At 37.6% G+C, this 23540-nt stretch overlaps 1 protein-coding gene across 3 annotated transcripts; it reads left to right on the forward strand.

The window, feature by feature from the left end:
- Positions 1 to 1219: 1219 nt before the first annotated feature.
- Positions 1220 to 9787, forward strand: LOC103711018. Of its 3 annotated transcripts, XM_039116788.1 has the most exons (4): positions 1220 to 1547; positions 2473 to 2766; positions 6779 to 6992; positions 9228 to 9787. In XM_039116788.1, exons 2-4 carry the CDS (start codon positions 2543 to 2545, stop codon positions 9525 to 9527), a joined length of 738 nt encoding a protein of 245 aa, XP_038972716.1. In that variant the 5' UTR covers positions 1220 to 1547; positions 2473 to 2542; the 3' UTR covers positions 9528 to 9787. The 3 variants fall into 3 exon arrangements, 2 of the variants coding, with proteins under 2 accessions (XP_038972716.1, XP_038972717.1); XR_005507247.1 differs by having other exon boundaries at positions 1220 to 2766; positions 6779 to 7021; XM_039116789.1 differs by having other exon boundaries at positions 1220 to 2766; positions 7495 to 9787.
- Positions 9788 to 23540: the final 13753 nt, after the last annotated feature.

Below are 23540 nucleotides of genomic sequence, written 5' to 3' on the forward strand. Positions count from 1 at the left end.
GGAACGCTCGCACCCTCGGTGAGCGCAGGGTGTCACCGAGGTTCGTGGCGGAGCTAGCGCGCGCAGGCATTGGAGATCAGATCTTCTTCAGATGGACCTCTGATAGCTCGGGACACCTGGGGTTCTCTTTCTGCTTCGGCAGCTTCTCAGATGGTGTTCTTCACCTGGGAACCCCCACCCCCGAGTTTCCTTAAGGTCAACTTCGATGGATCGGTTCTGGATGGAGGCGCGCGAGGTGGTGCGGGCTTTGTGATACGGGACCCGCACTCCAGAGTGGTGGCAGCAGGTGGCTGTCAGTTGTTCGGCACGTCGGTCCCCGGGGCAGAGTTACGAGCTGCCTGGGCGGGTCTTCGATATGCGAGGCAGGCTTTGCAGGCTGGCTCGATTATTTTGGAGGGCGACTCAGCCACAGTTATCAGTTGGATTCAGAAGGGGCTGAGGGGTGAGGGCACAGACCACCCCTTGGTTCGGGACATAGGGATGATGTGTGGGGTTGGGGTGGCCGTTCAGGCCAAGCATGTATTTAGAGAAGCCAATGGGGCAGCCAATTGGGTGGCTGCCTTCGCGGCTCATCATTCAGGATACACCCTTTGGGTGGGGGAGGGGGAGCTGCCACTGGCTCTCCGTGAGTTAGTATTTTTTGACTTTATTGGGTGTATTCGTACACGTTTTGTATGAAAACCCGTCTTTAGCAAAAAAAAAAAAAGAGGATATATATATATATATATATATATATATATATCTCCCCGGTTTTGGGAGCAATGACTTGGTCCATCTAAAAGCCCGGGCTCCGGCCTCGATGGAGATGGGAAGGATGCAGAGCAGAGGGTGGGAAATACCTCTTCAGATTCTTTAAAAAAACTTACAAGTAAGATAATAAGTGCAGATACAAGCATAGAACAAGAAGAGAGCATCTTAAAAGAAGGGGACCGTAAAGGGAGAAACATAGAGATGACATGAGAAAGGTACTTTCTTCTTCTTCTTCTTCTTTTCCTTTTTTTTTTTTTTGCAGCCAAGAGAATCAAGACCTACAATATGGCTCAAGGAAGAGGGAGCGCAGGCGTGACCACACTCTTCTGTCACCCTTGATGGCCCATCTACCTATGAGACATGCTGGGCTAACATCAAGGATGGGTCGTGGTTGCTCCATAGCCGTCCATGTTTATATGATGGAACAACACAAGTGCACGTGTGTTTCACGTGACTAGCGCTTCAAAACAGGAAACGTAGAGAGGGGGTTGGTTTATTCGCCGACGATACCTACATCGTCACCGTTCTCTCTGTCTCTCTCTCTTCTAGTCTTCTCACATCTCAGAAGGAATATAAGAGTATTGGAGAAGAATTCCGGACACACGCATACAGAGAGGGAGAGAGATGTGGGTCTCCTGGAACGTGCTCTTCACCGTCGGATACGCCTGGTTCTGCTCCCTCTCTCCGTCATCATCCTCGTCCCCGCCGATATCTGGACCGTCAGATCTCTTCCCTCTTTCATCCCTTGATTTCCTTTCTGAAATTGAAGTGACATCTTGTTTGTACTGAAAAAAAAGGTAACATCTTATTCCCTTTTACTTGAAGCACTGTTTTGTAGTTTCCGTATGATGGAGCTTGCTGGTGATGTTGATCGACAATGAGCTTGGAGCAATCGAACTTAACCGTGCTCTCGGAATTAGTCGGAGTAATAGAATTTCTTTACCGGTTAATTACTTTGATTGGGCTAGGGGGAATGCAGCAATATAATTTATTTTTCTTAATCACATGATAGGCAAAGAAGGGGCTTATACTAGTAGACATTGGGAAGCAAGAAAACATATGCTCAGTGCGTCGATCCGTACAGGCGGATGTTTAGTTCCACATCAGTTATTCACTGGGTAAATATTGGATGCTTGTATAGAATCAAAAAATTCAAATAATACTTTTTAGCTAGTTTTTTTGGGTGAGATTCTGGGTTGTTACTCATGGTACCCAAGCGGACCTGACCTATAATTTATGTGAACTAGATGGCACTGCAACATGAATTTATTGGGGTTGATCATGGGTCGATTGTGGTGCTTATGATTAGATTTGAATGGATTTAAATCTTTAGATTGACGAGAACGTCAGGGCTTAAACATGAAAGTATGTGAGGACACGTACGAGCATGTGTGCAGTCCTATATCGGTTATTCGTTGGATAGATTTTGGGTACTTATACAAAATCAAGGAGCCCAACTAATACTTTTCAGTTAAACTTTTTGGGTGAGGTCTTGAGTTGTTACAAGCATATGTACTTCTTCGCCTCATTTTCCACTTGTATCCATGCATTAGCTGCCAATGCGATGTAAATAAATTGTTGAATCTTTTTTTCTTGATTGACAAATTGATATATCTGGAGTCTTCGGTCATTATGAATTTAACATATGGTTCGAGCATCTTGCTATTGTTCTTTTACATCACTAGAAGGCTAAATGTCTTGACCCTTCTAATGCTTCTTCAGCCTTTCATTCTGGACTAGAAGGCCAGGATCATGTTCATGTTGGCATTGGTTGCTTCCTGGAATAGCTGTTATGCTGGAATTTAGCACCTTGACTGCCGCATGTTCTGTTCCAATTGATGGCTTGGTTGTTGGGACTCGGAGGGAATGTGAGGACCCTTGTGCTAAGGAGAGTGTTCTGGAGGGCCTTGCTTGCAAAAGTATTCTTGTCATGGTCTGCAATGGAGCCAAAGAGTGTGATTTTCCAAAATACACATATAAAAAACTGTCATGTTGTTGGCTGCTTTTGGCAGGATGGTATACCCTCTATTTGAGTTGCTATATATAACTTGTTTAAAATTTTTCAAATATATAAATTTAACAATTCTCATTGGTTCATATGCTTTCGATCTTGTTCTAATTCATAACAGGATGCCAATAAAAAGTTTCCCGGACTTTCCATTCTATATGTCATTCACAATTTACTTAAGCTAAGCAGTCTTGCGAGTATTTTGATGATATGCTAATAGTGTGAGTTGCTGCGTTTAGTTGCAAGACATTGGTACTGCCTTTTTTTTTTAACCGATGCTTGAATAATCATACACATTTTTGTTCTGAAACAAACGTTCAGTATATTTTCCTTTGGTTCTACCATGAAGCTTAGTTGCTAGTTCTGCTAGTTTATTTGGTTTATGATCCCCAAATATCTCGTGCGGATGATAATTGGCAAAGAGAAGGGAGGAATTGTATTATTTTGGAGCTGGTCATATTGGAGTACATTTGCTCTGACATGGTATGTTCACGTAGTTGGATTCTCTAGATTCATACGTAATATATCTTGTCAAGCCGTAGTTATCCTACTCAGAAAACCAAGAATTTTATATATATGCGTACATACATATATACATTTATGTTATCTAATACTTCCGAAATACGGTCTTCCTAAAGATGTTTCTTTCAGACCTGTGAAGACGTATTGATCATAGAAACCATATAGTTAGTTTAGCTACAAGATTACATATAGAGTAGCACACTTAATTGCACCGTTCAATATCTGCATCTAAAATCCTCTTCTTCTCGTTGTCAAAATGGGTGGTGAGCTTTCCTTTACAAGTCAGAATCTTCTAACTTAGATTAAGGATATCCTTATTAGAAGATATAAAAAGCAAGCTGTTATTTTGATGAGTGTCATTTTAAAGCTAATTTTATGGTTTTTCTTAATATTATAACATGCCTGGTAGTATTCTAAGAAAGTTTAGCTAAGTGCAACCATATCTATATAAATCATGTTACAATAAAACCACATGATAGAACATAGCCACCAGCTGGGACCATTTCAGACCTCTAATTTGATGTCTAGGTAAACCTATAAATAGAGGCTATAGAGAAAAAACCCAAGGCAACCCATTTGGACCTTGTGAGTTATAGTACACTAATATAAGTTGTTTTCAACTTTTTTACTTTTATTTATAAATGTTCATACTTAAATTATTAATTGTATCTTTTGACCTAATAAAGTCACCATGGAGTAGAAAGTTTTGATGATTACCGTATATTTTGGAATCGTAATAGATGTCTTCTGTGGTTGTATGTATGCGATTTGGTTATGTAATTCACTGATGTATAGATTCTTATTTATTTATGTTATTTTATGTCTCTAAGCAGGGCTATTGTTCCCTCTATCAGGGTTATGAAGATGCTGGATATTTCTGAGTGACAGAAAGACTAAAAACTAGTCTTCAGGGGAACTGTTTTTTTTTTAATCTAATCATGGGAACTATTGGCCTTATTGGACTTATTCTGCTTATCATTATGCAGTGAAATTGGTTGTGCTTTTTACCCCTTCTTAAAGTCATTTTCATTCACTTGTTCCTTGTAACTTTTGGTTTGTTCTGCTACGACATTTTAGAACAGGTTCATGTTACCATAAAAGTGCTCAGCTAGCGTTACATGTGTTGTGTTGGAAAGTTATGGTTGCATTTGCTTTCTTGCTTGCTATCTGTTCCCTTATTTTCATATTTGTGCGTATCTGCAGTCGCACCACTATAAACGTGTTCTCTGCACCACATGTATATAGACACAGGCATAAGAATTTTACCTTCACCAGCATGCAAATGTCCTTTCTCACTGACACAAAAAATTTTCGAAGAAAAATTCAGTGTTACTTTCCACTATGACAGAGATTATTTAGATCATTCAAACTGTTCCTTTTGGGTTATGGTGGTGCTGGTGGGAAATCATTAGACAGCACTTAGGAGTGTTTTCTTGTGTCTCCCTTGGGTTCACAAAGAGTCGGTTATTCATTTTCCTAGTTTCGATCTTGTGATGCAGGTTGTGAATGGAGAAACCTTAAGCTTTCTGTTCATTTTTTTGGGAACCTTGACGCTTGAGATGCTAATATGTCATACACTACATGCATAAGGTTGGGGGATGCTTGTATGTATCTGTATATGGTTGATTGACACATGCAAATTTATAGTTACCCTTTTTTCAAAAGACAAGGTTTATAGAAGTAATAAATTTAAATTAGTAGGTGGGAGTTGAACCCAGGTCACTGGTACCATTCCCCAATGACTTAACCAACCCAACCAGTTGCACAGCAGTACTTACATTTAGCATTGGACTTGGCTTTAAAGGGACGTAACATTTGGTTGTAATCTATTGCACCCAGTGGACATTCTGTTATCCTATTGACTGCATGCATGTGTTCATGCGTGCATTGCTTGAATGTAATTTCAGGATAAAAAGAACTACATAATAATAGAGGATAAAAGCATACTAATTAAGTTTAATAGCATTTTAGAGCTGGGCGTTAGTTATACCATTATATTTAGAGGATCGTGCTTGCTCTTAGATCGAAAGTGAAATGACAGGTAGGAAGGGGTAGGGGAGAGAAGGGCTATTGGGGATAACTTCTTCAACCCTCCTGTATTGACATTTCTTCTCTTATGGATGTACAACTGCTCATGGAGATCCTGCCCGTTTTATTAAAGGCCAATGGTATTGACATAATATTCTTTACTGGGTTGTGAGGCATGTTTGAGAGAAGCGAATCTGCCAGCATATTGACTTGCTTGCTAACTACTTTAGAAGAAATTCTTCTTTCGCTCTGTGCCCATGATCTCATAGGTTATTACAACAGAATGGTTAGGGCGTTTTTATGTAAGATGTAAAGGTTGACATGGGCATCTGTTCTGATATTTCTGTAACTTCTGTTTCCCAATAATGTGAAAACATGTCTTTTGAATTATTAAATTAACCTCTCGTATTTTACAGAGAAGTTAAAGTAGTAGTGTCAAAGCTACTCTTGTTTAGTATATCAAACTAGCTTTGCAGGCCTCAAAGTTCAGACAAGCTCTGAGAAAATGCATATTAAGTTGAATCTCATTCAATTATTTGCTCTTTATAACTTAATCTAGTGAGGAGAATCGAGATAATTCGTACTCAAATTTGTCAAAGTCACTGTATATGCCTATCTTACAATCTACAAAGATAAAAAGCTGAAAAAGATTATCTGTGCTGGTTTCAGATTTCTGGTACTTACCTCTTAGAAAGGTTGTTCATGTGGCAGTGAAGGATATGAACTCTAGAAGTGATCTATTTAGCTTTTGTTTTTTCTTTTCTAAGGAAATTATACCATATTGCTAATAACCAAAGGGCTTTTTTAAAAGGTGAGCAAATGCTTGATGGCTTTATGGTTGTATATGGAAGCTTCAATGCCATGCACATCGGAATTTTAATGACAGTAGCATGCTAGAAAACAAATTGGTATCTTATTTTGCTTATAAGCAATTTGGAATTGATTTACACTACTGTTCTTTTTCTTTGTTGAATGCCTATTTCAAATGAAAGTGGATGCTATACCACAATTGCATGTCATCATTTTGGAATATTACACTAGGGATAATCATAATTTGGAAAAATATTTAAAGAATTCTGGGAAATTGGGATGTTCTCCTTGAGCAAAAAGAAGGGACAAATATGAAGATTTGATTAACATGTGAATGACAGGGTAGAAATTTGATAATAAAGAACTATTTAGATTATTTTTAAATCCCAAAAGCACTTGAAATGTAAAAACTAGGTGCTTTATAATAAAATTTTATTTATAAATTATATGAATTATGCAAAAATCTTCATTAACTTGGAAAAACTAGCTAAATGTAGATGGTAGACAATATGAAATGAAATATATACCTACATATATACATACATATATTTTCAAAAGCTTTTCATTCATGCAAATAACTAGCCTCATAGGTTGCAACATCATATTAGTACAGTAAATCGATATGAAAGTCCTCCTGAATTTTGATTCTTCTGCTGTCAGGACTGGAGGTGTTGTTGGCTTAGCTATGGCTTGCTCAAATACCTTTGAGCTTGTGACAGGTGCATTTCTTCTTGGTTTTGGTTTGAGTGAAATTCCTAGGAGCATTTGGAAGAATGCTTATTGGATTAATCACCAAAAGGTTCTTTCTCATGAGGTTGCAAAAATGGCTGTATGCCTTCATAATGCTTATCAAGGATTCCCAAATGCAACAGTGGTATGGACATATCTTATTTGAGCAGTTAGGTATTGTTTCACTATGTTATTATTTCATTTTATCTTGTTCAACTTATCATGTATTTGTCTCCTTCCCCTTTTTTACTGTATAATAAGCTCTGACAATCTTGACTGTCTAAAATTGCAACTATTAATTCTCAATCTTTGAGCTATAAAATCATGAACTATATATTGAGAAAAATGTTCATAATTCAAATAAAGCCACGGACAATTCAAAAGAATGGTGTGTTTCTTTTTATGAGGATAAGTTTTGAAAAAGTAGAAAGATAAAAGCTTCCAGAATAATTGGATTTCTTTTTTTACATATTCCAGGGAATTTTGTGATTAGAGTATTGGTGTCTGTAGATCACCCATGGCACCTGAGCAAACTATTATGAGAAGTTGTAAAGCTTATCGATCTCATTTAACTTTGTTCATGCTAAATGCTGTACTATGGTTGTCTTATAACAGTTGTGTTAACAAGCAAGACATTGCTATCTTAGGTGCTAGCTGCAGCGATATGGGTGAAGGGGCAGGAAAGAGATCAATGGAGGGAAAGATAAAATTTATGTTGTTCACTCAGTTCAAAGAGCCAGGGGAAGGATTAGAGTGGGATGGGGAGCTGATTGCAGTTAAGGATGGGTTCCATAGAGCATTCCTTCTTCTAAAGTTGGTAGCAGTATGATATTCATATTTCTGATCTTAAATATATTATGTTGTTTGAACACTCGAGTGAACCAGTAGCCTTCATTTCATATTCTTAGTTCTGGATATAACTTCTTTGTCTTCTTGCCAAATATGCCTCTGTGAAAAATCTTTAAAACTTGTCTGTCATGGAGTAGGAAAGTATAGATGTTCCAAGACTTGAATAAAATGAATGGAGGCATTTGAAACTATGACTAGGCTCCCTCTAGCTGGTTTCTTATGTGAGCTTCCTTGCTGTGCTCATCCTTCCTTATAGCCCATGATCTATCATCACCTTCAGCTTGAGCAAAGGAAAAGAATACACGGGAATAACTGGTATGGAGCTGCTAGTTGGAGGCAGCTTGGACTGGTGCCCCTGCTACCCGCCATCATAAACTAATTAGTGAAGGGGAAGAAATAGAACTACCTTGGTTCTGCTTATATATGTGCTCATAGTAGAACCATTTCCAGCAGTTCTCATTTCATCTTTACTTGGTTCTCATGCTTTCTCTTACTCACTTTTTCATGACCTTATACCTATTAATGTACCATGCATGCACAAAGGTTTAGAATAGTTTAATATCATGCCTGGTTTTGTAATGTAAATAATCATACTACACTAAATGGTGCTAGTACTGTCACAAATAACAGAGGATAGATGCAAAAACATCTTAGTTACACTAAAGTTAATGTGGCTTTGTATATTCTATAATTTGTCTAACCTTTTTTCTCCCTAATTGCTGTACCTAATCAACTATCATCTCATCAAGTGAGAACAAAACTGAAGCAATTGCATCACACACCAACTTTACTATGAATCTTGATGCTGGTAACGAACTTAGCGCAATATTTAACAACTTCAAGACATAAATTAACTTTAGAAACATATAAAGAATATAAAATCTGTTATTCTGGGTGTGGTAATTATGTTTGTCAATACCTAGCATGATGTATCAGGGAAGCTGAGCAATACTGACCCCTTGATATACTAGATCTGTATTGTTTCCGTTTAGTCCAAAATTTGTATGTATTGCATGGAGAATTTCAAATGGTGCACCTCTCTCAGTATTCTGGTGATTTGGTTTTCATATGACTTTGTCTAATGCTTGTGATATCTCTTTATGATTAGATATTTTCATATATACAACAGAACTTGTATTAGAACTTGACTATTGAGATTTACTTTAACCCTTATTCTTATTAAGTGACCACATTAAACTCCAAAATTAATTTTACACTCAAGCCATTCTACTGTCGTTCTACTTTCTACCTCCCCATCTATCACTTCATATAATCATTTCGTGAAAAAACATATTGTCAGTGTGATGATAAATGATGACTTATAATTGCCACTCACTTTTATCGGTGAATTCACATTCTTCTGCTTATTCTTTCAGGTTCAACTATTCTATTATTGATAAAATGAATTATTATTGATAAATGGTACTTTGACAAAGTTTGCAGTTCTAGTTATGAATATTATATAGAGTAAAGAAAAGGTTTGGGTCATAGACATTAGTTTCCTATAATATCCAAGATTCTTTTCTTTTAGTTATATGAAGATCCAACTTTCAAGCCATCAGGGGGTAGATCGGGAGAAAACGATATGGATTATGATATAGATGAGAGATCAATGTTTGCACATTATACCAGAGTCTATTGCTTTGAATCCCTCGATGAAATCTTTCAGAGATTGAAGCAGCATCCTAGTAGGGACCATAACAACGAATATGGTTATGGTGGCAATGACGACGATATGAAGTTCAGGGTCATCCAGAATAGTATTGGGCATGTTCATAACAGAAACCCAAATTCAAATCTTGTTTTATCGTATCAGTTTTCTGTTTCATGAAACCGAAATGAAAGGTGTACAATAGCAATTCCTGATATTTTTCCAAGGAATGTGGGTAATGTAGAAGATTGATGATATACCAATAGCCATATTGTTGTATTTACTAGTAGTCATAGGGGATGGCCACATATCTTAGACAGCAGCGAAGATACCAATGTTCATTTTGTTTCATCTCTGTTACATGGAACCAGAGGATCAATAGAATATCTGCTGCTTTTCTGACAAAAAGAATCAATGAAACTTTGTTGTTTTTTATTTTATTTTATTTTTTCTCATAGCTAAAGAAGTGTTTGTAAATACTTTGATATGCTTGTAGAATTGTGGTTTCTGGCTCTGCAGTGAGAAACTAGTCCTGATGAGCTGATCTGGTGGTACTTCTACATCAAAGGTTGGTCCACTGCGTCGATGGTAGCTGAAGGGTTACCAGTTCCTAATGGGTGCAGCCTAACAATTCAAATATGATTGATGGATTTACGACAAATCTGTCGGCAGGTGTGATGGCAAGTTGATGAATTGGTCAATTCGGTTCGAGGAATAGGTTGTATGATGTAGAAAGTTGTTGGCTTTTTTATACGTTACACCATCCACTGCCATACTTCACCTGTTGGAATGTGCCTCGGATCTTCATTGCACGGAAGCTAGGAAACATCTATAGAGGATATTTTACAGCCTCTCAGAGTTTGCTCATTTAAAGGAAGTGATGATCCACACAAGAAAATTAAAGCAACCAAAAGTGCAAGCTAAGAATCCCTAATCTCAACTAAACTTTGTAAACACGACCAAAAATTATAGCCCGAGGGCTTATTGTAGCTACAAAAAAGAGCTTAAAGAGAACAAACAAATTGTTTAGCCTTATGATTATTAATTCCTCGCCTTCGCATACTCAAAAGAAAAGGCTTCACCAACATACGTAATACACAATATATTTCTTATATACATGACCGACTTCTGATAGCTTCTCATGTCCTTGGTGATGCTTTATCTTATTCCCTATGTAGAAGCTCAAACAACGAGGGGAAGAGAACATCCATCAGAACAATGCCCACTTGGCAGAAGACTTCTCCTTCATGGTCTTGGAGTGCGACAAGCTTCCATTCACCTCCCTTTTTCTCCTGTCCGAACCAATCATGAGCTTAGACCAGAAACTTCCTTCCTTCTTCCTTGTCCTCCTCCTTTTCTTCTTCTTCTTCTTCTTGTCCTTCTCCTTTCTCCCCTCTTCTTTCTGCCTCTCTCTGTCTTCTTCCTTGTTATCTCTCATCACAGAAGCCAAGGATCGACTCTTCCTCAGTGGTTCGGACTTGCCGGGGTTTCCTTTGAGTAGAAGGGAGAATCTCGTGCTCCTGGTGCCTTGGCGAGGAGGGGACTTAGTTGAAGAAGAGAGATTGGAGTCGGAAGAGTATGAAGAGGTGGAAGAAGCATTGGTGGTGGTCGTAGAAGAAGTAGCTGAGATATGAGAGAGCCTCTCTCTGAGGCAGAAGGGACATACCCCTTTGGACTGCCTGTGCTTTGGATGCCTCTTGCACCTGCCATCCATCTCTGACCTCCCCATCTCTCTCTCTCTCTCTCTCTCTCTCTCTCTCTCTCTCTATCTATCTATCTAGGATGGCTGAAATCTTCTCAGACCTGTAATAATGATCTCAGTGTATTATTATCTTGAATGTGCTCTATATATGGACTATATAGAAGGAAGAAAAAGGAATTGAGGAGATGAGTTTGGGAGAAGGTGAGCTTCTAGGATTCTTCATGTTGTAATGTGATTCAACATCACACTTTGGTATTTGGTCATGCTTTCCTTTATTGTTGAGTGGGTTTCCTTAAGTTCCCCACTCAAAGCTATAAAAATGACCGTGGCCCACGCAGCCCAGTCTAAGGAGAACATAAATCCCGGTGTGAATCATGCACACAGCACATAAATACCGTGTGTCACCAAAAATGGCTCTCCCATCTTATTGTTTCAAGGTCAAATCATATATATAAATAATGCCTGACATTTTGAAGCTGATTCAGATAATCAGATACCGAGCCTTTCACGTCATAAATTATAGAGTTTAGACTTTAATTTAGAGCAGTCATGCAAAACGTGGGCTTGATGTATTTTAGATGATTCTGTATCATTTTGGAGTCCATGGTGATAACATAGCAAGCTTCCAGTTGTGCCGGAATCACACCAAAATCCGTCTGTCCGTCCAAACGAGTATCAGCGACTCTCGTGAATCTACGGCGCGGTGTCCTTTTCGGTCCTCATCGTTCTCAAACTACTCCATCTTCTGTCTTCTAAGATCGGACGGCCAAGATCGCGTCGGCCTATAGCCTCGCATTCCGTCTCCAATCTCGCGTAGATCGGCGCGAGGAATTACAAAAGAATCGGCGACTTGCTTTGGGGGAAGGCGCGTGGGAACGACGCATGGGCCGGAGTCGTTCGGCTCCACGTGTGCAACGACGTCCCACTCACGACCCACACACGTGGGGACTCCTCGCGAGGGGCCCGTGTCTTGGATTGCGGGCGGTGGGGTGGGTGCTGGAAAAGTCGGTAGGTGTGCTAACCACTGATGGGTTGTTGATAGTTATCCAAAAGGATCCCTTTCACACGTGAGACTTCGGGGACAGCGATGTCCACCATCTCCGACGGGGCCCACGAGATAGCGCAAGGAGCTGGTTGAGAAATCCAGATAATATGGGCTGAAGCCCATTTGAGTAGAGCCCATATCAACACAACCCTTCAGTCCAAATCCCGCAGGATAAAAGAATTAGTCGTTCATAGGCTTTTTCCTTCAATAAGTTCATATACGACTGCGGGCTGGGCAGGCCGATGGATCCGATTCCTATAGTATATTCTTCTAGAAATACCCAAACAAGATCTAGTCCAGTAGTCCACCAACATATCATTGTTAGACCTAGATGTCTGTCAGTTTGATTGGATCATGATTTAAAATAATGGCTGTATAATAGCATTTACAAGTTCCTTTCTTATGTTATATGTAATAACCGGAAAAAATAATAAGATTGTTATAACATGTCATTTACTATTTAACAAGATGCTATAACATACATGATGTTCGTTGTTTTGTTTGTACATGTTTTAGATACATATATTTTCATTCATTTTTTTTCTTTTTGGGTACTGATTTCTCCTTCAAATTTCAATTTTATGTAGTCACAAGTAATAGGGGAAAAAAAAAGAATAACGATGTTACTGAAACCTTGACTAGATGGAAATAAAAGAATTGATGAGAACAGAGTTAGCAATTCACATGTATCTTCCTAGTGTTATTATCCTATTGTGTCCCTGTTGTTCATTAGACCACATTGTAAGATATACCTCTTTGCATGCCTAAAGTCACCTCCGTGCGGCCGCCGATCAGGGAATGTAAGACTGTAAGCCAATGTTTTACAGGTTTTGATGAAGTTCTTTGGGTTATCCAACAACTTGTATTTGGTAGTAGAAGCTATGTGGCTCAAACTACTTGCCTAAATGGTTCTCAACTTGCTGGACTGTCAAGGTTGACATGGCGCATCGTGAATCTTGCATTCTTGTGAATCACGTCAGCGGCGCGATCCCTCTTAAATTGCACCATTGGTTTTGGTGACTTCCATTCGGGTTCAAGACAGTGATTCTAAAGTCCAATAACCCAACCTAAGCAAGCCCTTATGCGCATCCATGGCTGCCCAAAAATCCATGTGTGTGTAAACAGAAAAAATGGCTTTTGTGGCACTTTGTTTCAAGGTATGTTAGTATTTAGGGAGCTCAAGCAATAACTTTGTTGCTTGAAATAAATGATGTAAAGTCTAAAGATTCGATTTGTTTTAACAAAATTGTGCAAACATGCTTAAAGCCACATTTTTCCTATCTTCTTTCATCGGAAGAAGGTTAATGCTGGCTGGGCTTGGTTTCAACTAGCTTTCAATATTCTTTGCCGACCTAACGGGCACTGGTCCACTAGTAGCCGGCCTATTTGTTCTAATTTGACAACCAGGGTTGGCGAAAGCCCAGCTAAATACCAGAGCGAGTACAGGAACTTCGAACCTAGCTCTCATGTAACAGTACAGGAGAGTCGAGCAAGTTGGCTACTAGGCTCCTGTTACCTGGCCTTGGTGCATTGGCTGCAAACTTATCAGGGAACACCTTATTTATCTCCTCAATACACCTAATCCTTCGCCTTAAAGCTTGCATGAAATGCCAAGGTACCGAGCAGGCCTGGAAAGTTAAGTTCAGAAGCTGTCGATCTTAAATAGCATGCACGTACGTCGCATTACCGTTCATGCACGGGTGGGCGAAAGCGACGCCACTTTGGCGCATCTTTTTGATGGGGCCATGCACGAGCTGGCCACCCCGGTACCGCTTGCCAACGCTGTTTCTAGGTCAACCTTGCTGTGCACAAAGAGTGCTAGTTATCATTCATATCAGTTGATAAGAATGTCATGAACTGATTTGGTAAAGATTCATCCGGTAGCTGCCGTCTTTATCTAAAGTTTATTCTTTCCAACCTTCACTTCCAGGGGAAGGCAATATATGTGCTTAAATCATGGAGAATGCGATCTTTTAACATCTCTCAATGGAGTAATGCCCACCATCTTCCTTTGCTTAGTCCCGTACGTGGTCGACCCATGCTTCAGTTGGTGATTGGTGCAGTATATATATAGAAGGTAGGTGCTCTCAGGAGGGTTCATGTCGACTCCAGAGTGCCGCATCAATGCTTTAGCTTCTTCCATCTCAATAAGCCAAGCCAATTACCCTTCCTCTGTTTGTCTTCTGTTCGTTCGATATGCATCGTCAACCTTTATTGGGACAGTGATCGGTAATCATCTGGATTGCAATTATTTGATTGAGATTGGACTGCTGCAGTTGAATTCAATGATACAAGTTGTGTATTGTAACAATTGCTGGGACCTTACGGCCTAGGAAGAATCATGAGGAAAATTTAAGTTGGTCAGGAAAACACCATTTGAAGGATCTGCCTTCGAATCTTTTGCTCTTGGACTTGGGTGGTTTAATATAGTATCCGTGAAAGGAATGTAACGGGAGCAACATCTGGCCTGGGCCTAATGCTAGAGATTTTGGAGGCCTTTCTTTGGTGTAGCCTAGGACCGTCCCGTTTCCAGCGTTCCAGGATCAACCTTTTGTTTTAATAGCGACTTAATTTGCTTTCGTGAAAACATATGTCCGGCTTTGCGCTTTTATACACGGGTGCTTGTTCTGTATGGTTGTTTGTTGGACCTAGCCAATAGACTCGCCCAAGCAAATAATGTGACTTGCACCCTCAAGTCTCTTGCATCCAATTGGTGGGATGGAGGTCGAGGAAAATCTTTAGGATTTTGCTCATCATTTTTGATCTTAAGTTCAGACATAGCTTGGCCTGATTGGTCACTTAAATCCGATGGTTCGAATTTGCCGCAGCTAACGGTTAGTTTGTTCCTCACTCCTAAAAACTTACCTTTTAGCTGTTCAAGTGGTAAATATTATTCTTATATTAAAAAAATTAAAGGTTGCTTCCATGGTTATACCTCTTCGCCTGGCATCCAACCGGATGTCATGGGCTCAAAGTTTTGGTTAGTTATCTCCATAATTTGTACTTCAATAATTACAATGTGAATAGATTTTTTTTCTTCATTTTTTTTTTTTTTTGGAAGAGATGTGCCTTTCTTCCTCTTTTCTCTTTTCCTAAGAAGATCATGAATTAAAAACATTATAAGCTTACACTATTTAAGATAAATGATTTGATTTGTTAAGGCTGATAGAAAAATTATTTTTTACACCATATGCACTATGCACCATGTGAAAGTATACAATGCCAATCATAGCCACTCATTTCTATTACAGAAATATATCGAAATAAGTGCTTGATGAATGGGTCTATAAAAACAAGCAAGCAGATATAATTAATACGGTGCATTGGCACGCGGTGTATGTGTTATAGGATATGGTTTTAGGTTCAACATTATTCCACGAGGTTTTGCATTGTTTCTAAGCCACTTACCTTTCAGGTACTTGTGGCAAATAGCATGAAAAAAAAAAATCGTTTTTTCCGGCCCTATGGTTGACTGGCTTGCCTCTTCTAGAAGACCCAAGGGCCACGCTTTCTCCTACAGTAACCAGCTTGATGACGTTGATGGTGATGGCGATGGCGATGAAATGGGTAAAATGGGACGAGTCGCAATGGTACGTGCCAAGTCACGCTTGGGTAAGAAACTTTAGGTCTACTCTCCATGACGTTTGGTATTGCTTTCATTAGATATATGCTAGTTTTAGCGGCTCGCTTGCCGTAACAAGAAAAAAAAGTTCGGTTTAATACACTCACACATGCGTCATGTGCACGTAATCTGACATCAAACCAAAATCCAACATGAATTGGCCTAATTAAGTTGATGATCGGTCCGTTTTGGTTTCGGGTTCCCTTTCTCTTTTTCTTCTTATTGCTGTATGCCAAATCTGGCTTAAACGAACTAATTACACACTTCAGTGAATGTGATCCAAAAATAATAACTTTAATAATAAAGATGAGTCTCTTTCTTTTCCTCCAAAGTTGTACGAGCATGAACGGGTTCTAAAGAAGTTACCTCCATCTCCATTTGAAGGACGTCTTACTCCAACCAAACTAGTTCCAAACCAACAAGAAGTATACTAATATCATAAAAGAAGGTTTAATCCAACACATTTTAATCAGATCAGGCTAGGTGGTCGGGTCTAAATCACAAGTCATCTGATCTGACATGATCCGACCCGATTGCTGCCAAAGGGGGTGGGTGTTAACCAGGTAAGCTGTATTCATGAACAAGCAAACCCATGGTTAGGGCCAACTCCAAGAGCCACTAGAAATAGACTAGGATGTGAACTGTCCCCTGACCTTTTAAAATATCGTGGCTCCCACAGTCCTATGATATACTTATTTAATTTCCAGGCCCCATGAAGGAAGGGGACATCTACCAAACCATGGGGCATTGAGGGATTGAAAGAGAAATGAACATGACATCTTTGATAACCTACGAGTGTTTTAAAAGGAAAATTTCTTTTTTCTGCATTCCCCTTGGAAATAACAAGTTAGCTTCCAAAAACGGAAGGCCTGATTTCTTTCTTCTTCTTCTTCTTCTTTTTTCACCTGAAGGCTGAAGCCGTATTTATAATCATTAGAGAGGTTCTCGTGTTTGGCCACTTGAGCTTATCTTAATCCTTCTTCTTTTATCTGTGTAACATTGATTTGAAGGTGGATGTGGCTTAAACAAGTATAGTTGGTGTGCTAATCTCTTTCTATTCAAATACTTTATTGAGAACAATGCAATACCCATGCAGCCACAGAAACCGCATTTAACTTTGGCATTTAGCCTATTTAGTGAAGGACATACGCAAGCATGGAAATGTCCTCATGATAAGGACTTGGCGTTTCTATACAATATTTTATCATTGAAAAGGCCAAGGGGAGTTGGGTCTACTAGTTGGCAGTTGGGTTTGCACTGGAAAGAGGTTCTTATTTCTAATTTAGAACAAATTCTACTATTATAAATAGTTTGTGGATATTTAAAAATTGGCCGCAGTAGGGAGGATATAAATTTATCTGAATGTTAATCTACCATTGATTTGTAAATAGTATCCTGATATCTAATTCAAAAAGAGAAAAAGAATTAAAAGATAAACAATATAAGTTAATTGGAAACATAGAGTAGCAAGAGGAAAAAATGACACCTAGTATGAACCAAGGTTAAAAGATCAGGATTGAGAACTGATGACCATATGCCAAGGTGACAAGGCCCCTTAAGAAAATTTTAATAATTTGCCTAGTTTGAACGTAGGTTGTCCTCTTTCAAGGCCCCCCGTAGATGACAAGGCCATCTCTACTGATTTCAAAAGGAGGTAACCAAGAACAAATTAAATTTTGAAGTAGCGGGTCAGGATATGATATTTAACAAATTTAATGAGTACATTATGAAGGTTTGTTGACCTCAAAACTTGAAAAGGTTCTTCCATCTTATTCTATGTTAGGGGAATTTCTCGCTTCTCCCTTAGATATGATTAGATTGCCTAGTAATAGAATAATTTTTTTGTTGAAGTAAGCAGTAGCGCCTATGTGAAAACAAAAGGAAAGAAAAGGAAGAAGAAGAGCCCTATAATTGTACTAACTAGCTATTACTTAAAGCTACGACACTAATTAGTCTGGTTTGAATGGGTTCAAGTGTTAATAAGTTATCCTCGTGTTGATTTTGGTTGAGTTTCCTCCGGTCTTAATTCTAAAAGACATACTGCTTAAAAAAATATACGGTAGCATTGCTATCTTTTTTATATATATATTTATTTTGAGATTAGGAGGGGCTAAATCCTCACTGCTACTGGTTTCTCCCACCTCTTCCCGCACCAAGATCAGTGCCTAGGCTCCAAAGTAAACCAAGTCATAGAGCCCGAGCTTCACTAATCTGGGTTGAAGTGGGAGCCAGTGCTACTCAGAATCAAACCCTCAACCTTCTCACGAGATACGAAATCGTTCATTTATGATAATTCTAATCTTGAGCTAGTGTCTGAAATTCAACTTGACAATGATGCAATGTAGGTACAAATTTTCATTTCCATGGCACCATGAAAAAGAATTTGCACTAAAGATGTATTGTATTTAAGGTACATCTAAATAAGGAATCTAATTTTTTTTAAATTGTTTGTAGTAAAAAGTTTATCACACATCAGACAAGGATGAGAAATTTTATCATTTTACATCGTGAATAATACTTGTTCATCTACCAATATTGAAGCATCACATGCATTTATACATGTTTTATACATGTAAATTATAGATGCAAAATTAATAACATAGGAAAAAATAATTTAAAACTTCACAATATGTTTATAAAAAAAATAAGAAATATCATATGAATGACTCATACGTCCACATTTTCTCATGACTCATATGTTGTTTCCCTTAACCTTAGTTTTTCTTTTTTTAATCTCCAAACCACCGAGACCTCTCCCTAATTATTCGCTAAGCATCATAACAAAAACAACTAGGTGATATTTGAATGCTACATAGTAATTTTTGAACAAATCATGAAAGAAGTTACCAACATTTAGCTCACAAATAAACTAATACGAGTGGTGAAAAGCCCAAAAAAGTGTTGGAAAAATATTTTCTAGGAATTGCTACATCTTTATTTTTATAAAATAGTATAAAAAAATAATTTATTAGAATAAAATTAGAGAATTAAAAAGAGCTTGTCTGGATCGAGGCTTGTAATATATACTATCCTAAGAACGTGATTCAATCTTTACGTGCAGGTTTGCGATGATCTTGTCCCTATGATACAACAATCTGGCTTGGCCCGATCTTCCTCTAACGAACATAATCACTGTGGAAGCTTGACCTGACTGATTTCTTTACATGCCCAGAGAAAAAAAAAGATGGAAAGCAGAAAGTTGAGGGGCAAAAAAATTTTCTATCTGTATGTCTGTAGAAGAAACTCTCGGAAGATAGAGTTTTAGTAAGAAAGAGAGAGAGATCAGTTTATTTTTGAATTAATTCTAGAAGAGTCTACTTATAGACTCTATTCAGAAGACTGAAGATATGTGACGATTCCGAAGATATGTAATGTCGTATCTTTTCAAAAACCAACATTTTCTTTCAAAGAGTTACAACTCTTCTAAAAGAGGCATCTTAAAAAAAAAAATTAAAGCATTTAAAACAACAAAGTTTATGAGATAAGAAAATTTAATTTTTCTTAATTAAAATTATAAAAGATTTAAAAATTATAAAGTAGAATATCTGGACAACTTATACTGTGTAATGGGTGAGATATTCCATGGACTTGAATCTCACTTAGTATTAATAATATCTATCTAAAGAAACCATAGTAGATTAGACCTTGAATAAGGTCATTTGACTCAAACTTTTAATTATCACACACGCAGTTCGGATCAATTGGGTCTTTATGCGGTTAGCGCCATTTAAAGGTCTTGTGCTTGGTACCTTGATTTTTCATGAGAATTTTATTAAAGTTAGCCCAAAACCCTAGTCACGGCCTATACAACAATATCCAGAAAATTTTTGCATAGACTTTAAAGTTACAAAAAAATTTTGCAAATATTTTAAATCTGTATAAAATTTATGTATAGTTTTTAAAGTTGCAAAAAATTAGTTTGCATACTTTTCAGAGTAATATGACTTTCTAAAATGACTGTTTTTTATAAAAAAAATTGTCTAGAAAATAAAAAAATATAGAAAGTGGAAAGTAAACTTCCTGTATGCAGAAAAAATTCTCGAAAGATCAAAAAAAAAACACGATGTTTCAAAAAATACGAAATGTTCGGAAAGACCGTATCTTTTTAAAAATCAACGTTCTCTTTCGAACAGTTACAACTCTCGTAAAAGAGGCATCTTATAAAAAAATATTTTAAAATATTTAAAATAATGAAAAGTTAAAGAATAAAAAAATATTTTTTAAATTAAAACTCTAATAAAAAGTTATGGGCAAAAATATTGTACTACACACCAACTATGTGTACTACACACCAACTTCACCTCCATTGATGACCCAGATGCATCGTGTATTGCAAAGATGCACCACTTTAGGTAGTGGAACAAAGCAATTCTAGGTTCCTCAAAAAAACACTAATTTTAAAGTTAAAAAGTATATTTATTATAATTCCATTATCTTTTATCCCGTTGCTGCGTGGTTGCCGGGGAGCATGCCACCCTATGAGCTACCTCCAATAGCTGCCTCGGAGATTCGCGAAACCACCCCCGAAATAACAATGCTTATAGCATTATTAAAACCTATCATATAACCCCAATAGTTATTTCGCGTAATAGAAAATGCCCACGATTTCCGATGGAATATCCTTCGCATCCACTCCCCCGCGAATCCCTCTGTTTTTTTATCTGTTCGTACGGAGAGAATCTCCCTATTTTAATCTGACCCCTCTGGTGGAGGCGAGAGGTGCTGACGTGGATGATGCCGATTGGTGGACCCCGCGTAACAACTCCAGTGGCGAACCACCTCATCCATCACATCAAGTGGCTGAGATCAGAGAATCATGTGATTGTCAGCACGTACGAGCGACACGCGTTGTTTCCTTTCAAGTCCCCCATGTGCGGTCTTTTTCTTTGGTCTGCCGTTGGACTCCAAAAGTGGCGCAACCATCAGAAAAACGTAAGAGGAGAGGGAGAATAATAAAAAAAAAAGAGAAAAAGAAAGTTGGAAAGGAAAAGGAGAGAGACGAAAACGACGTTTAAGGCTCCGGCTCGCCCCACGAAAACACCCGGACTTGGAAAGAAAGGTCCAACTTCACGGTGCGCAACCCTACTTTTTCTCAATCATGGAAATAGAGGTGAAATTACGGACACTCTTTTTACTGATCGAGTCGATCTGTCCCATGATTTAAAAAATTAAATAAATAGTATTTGTGAGATTGTCTACTCGTATCTCTCTATCCGTCTTTGCCCTCCCTTTCAAATCTCTCTCCTCCTCTGATGAAAGCATCCGTCCCAAGTATGCATCATAAGGCTATGGACTATGATCGATGAATACACCATATTCTGAAAGTTATATATTAATTTGTGTAAAAGTATGTATTGAGTTACTATTAGATATACAATAGAAAACTTAAAGTATGTATTTAAAACCCATCAAGTTTGTATCATCTAAACATATATTTTATATTGGTGAATATCATATTTTGAAAACTGTATATCTGGATAAGTATCAATTAACTTGGAGGCGTATAATAGGTCGTTATTGGATGTATACAAAGAAGCTTAAAAGTATGTATTAGAAACCCATTGAGTGTTTATCATTTGGATATGTATTGCGTACTAATGGATAAGATGTTTTAGAAACTATATATCAATTTGTCTGAAGATGTCTATTATGTTGCTGCTGGATATGTAGCCAAGAAGTTTAAAAGACGTGTTAGAAACCCATCAAATATGTAACACTAGGACATGTATTGTATATTAGTGAACACGATGTTTTGAAAATTATGTATCAATTTATTTGGAGGTATATGTGGGACATTAGATAATTAATTTGCTAGGTGTGTATCATCTAGACATGTACTTGTGTATTGGTGAATTCGGTCTATGGCTTGTTGGAAATATTTTGCTTAAAAACTACTATATTTGTATTTTATAAAAGTTTTATAAAGGAATAATATCCTAAAAAAAATCAGAACATTGAAAAGAGCTTGTCTATATCAAGGCGTGTAATATACATTGCTCTAAAAACGTGATTCGCTCAGGTTTGCGGCGAACTCGCCCCTAAAGTACAACAACTCGGCTTGGCCCAATACTCCTCTAACGAGCACGATCGCCGAGGAGGTTTGACATAACCAACTCCTTCAGTTGTCCACCTGAAAAGAAAAACTTGAAAGAGGTTTGGAAGAAAAAAAGAGAGGAGAATTCTCTGTTTTATCTCAAGAAGCAAAGAAGTAATATGAATTGAGTTGTCAAAATACTAGACCAAAGCCTATTTATAGACTCTATCTAGTTACCGATACGGTACTGCATTTCCAAAGATGCGATGTTTCAAAAACATTGCATTCCTATAGAAACCAGAACCAACATTCTTTTCAAAACAGTCATAACTTTTCTGAAAGAAGCGTATAAAGTTTTAAACCATCTAAAATTTAGGGAATATAGCTGGTATATTTATCTTTTTAAATTAAATTTTTTTTCTGAGTTAAAGTTCCAACATGACTATGGGAGGAAGAGGCTGATCCATACTTTAGAGGAAAACAAAGGAACTCGACCAGGAGAGGGAAGGTCTCACCGACGGACAAAGAGGGAAGAACCCCTTGACCAGAAAGAAAAGAGGATTATAGGAGGATAGCCCCATGGACAGCTTTACGTATTCTTTTTTCTTTTTTTAAGTCATGGACAGTAGGTTGAGTTCTATCCCACTTTAACTCTTTTTTTCCACTTTAAGATGGATGCAAACAATTACTATTTAATCTCAACTATATGCATAAACTTATGTTTGTTTTTCCTTGTGTTCTCCTATATTTCTTTCTCCTTTAGGGATACGTTGACTTGTGAATGGAATGCTATCTGTACTTTCTCTGAAAAAAATATTTTATGTTGCAGTGAATCCCTTGCAATATCTAACATGAATTCTCTTTTGAGAATAAAAACAAATGTATATATTTATATATGTATACATATAAGAAATGAACTTATTTCAGGAGATCTCCGTATTATTTCCTAACCAGACTCCCAGGTAGCAATCCCCAAATGCCATGAGGGACGAGTGCTGAGCGATGATGAGTGGTGCTGGAAAGCAAGACTCTTTTACAATTTTATATTTCAATAATTACTCAACTAGCTAGTTAAATAGTATGCCATCAATAATTGTTGGACATTCATATGAACGAATTATGCTAGCTCTCATCTCAACTTATCACTTAGAAATAGTTTAGCAGAGATCCTTCAAATCACATAAGATATTAATCCACTTGTTGAATAGTTTAACAGATTTACTTATAGACTACTATCTTTTGTAAAAAAAAATTTGTTACTTTTTTGTATTTTTCTTTCTTACAAATCTTTTATCAATAGTTTATATAAACTTTTCTTTTCTAATAAAAGCTGAATGGCTTTGCCTCCCTATTATTATTATTATTATTATTATTATTTTGGTGCAAGCAGCGCAACTTATTGCGAGTTACATTTTAACTACCAAAGGTTTGTTTTAAGTTGCTTTAAATTTTGGCACAAACATATCTTAGCATATATTTATTTTTGAGAAGAGTAGCATAAATTTTAATTTTTTTTCTTTATAACTTGAAACAGGGCTTTTTCGAACTCAGAAGCCCAGCTAGAAACATGTTCAATTAACTATATAGAGAGCTATAAATACATACCAAATAGTGTAAGGTATGGCCAGGATTAATTAGGAAAATGTAGGCTACCACTTAGTTCTCTTTATTTCAGATTGCAACGAAAAATCTGTGCGGACGTAATAGGCATTGAATTGGCACGTAGAGGGAGGCCATCAGACTAAATAAATAGGACCTAACATACCGCAATCCTTAATTCCTTGGCTTGG

Source organism: Phoenix dactylifera, unplaced genomic scaffold (assembly GCF_009389715.1).
Source record: "Phoenix dactylifera cultivar Barhee BC4 unplaced genomic scaffold, palm_55x_up_171113_PBpolish2nd_filt_p 000139F, whole genome shotgun sequence".
Lineage (NCBI taxonomy): Eukaryota > Viridiplantae > Streptophyta > Magnoliopsida > Arecales > Arecaceae > Phoenix > Phoenix dactylifera.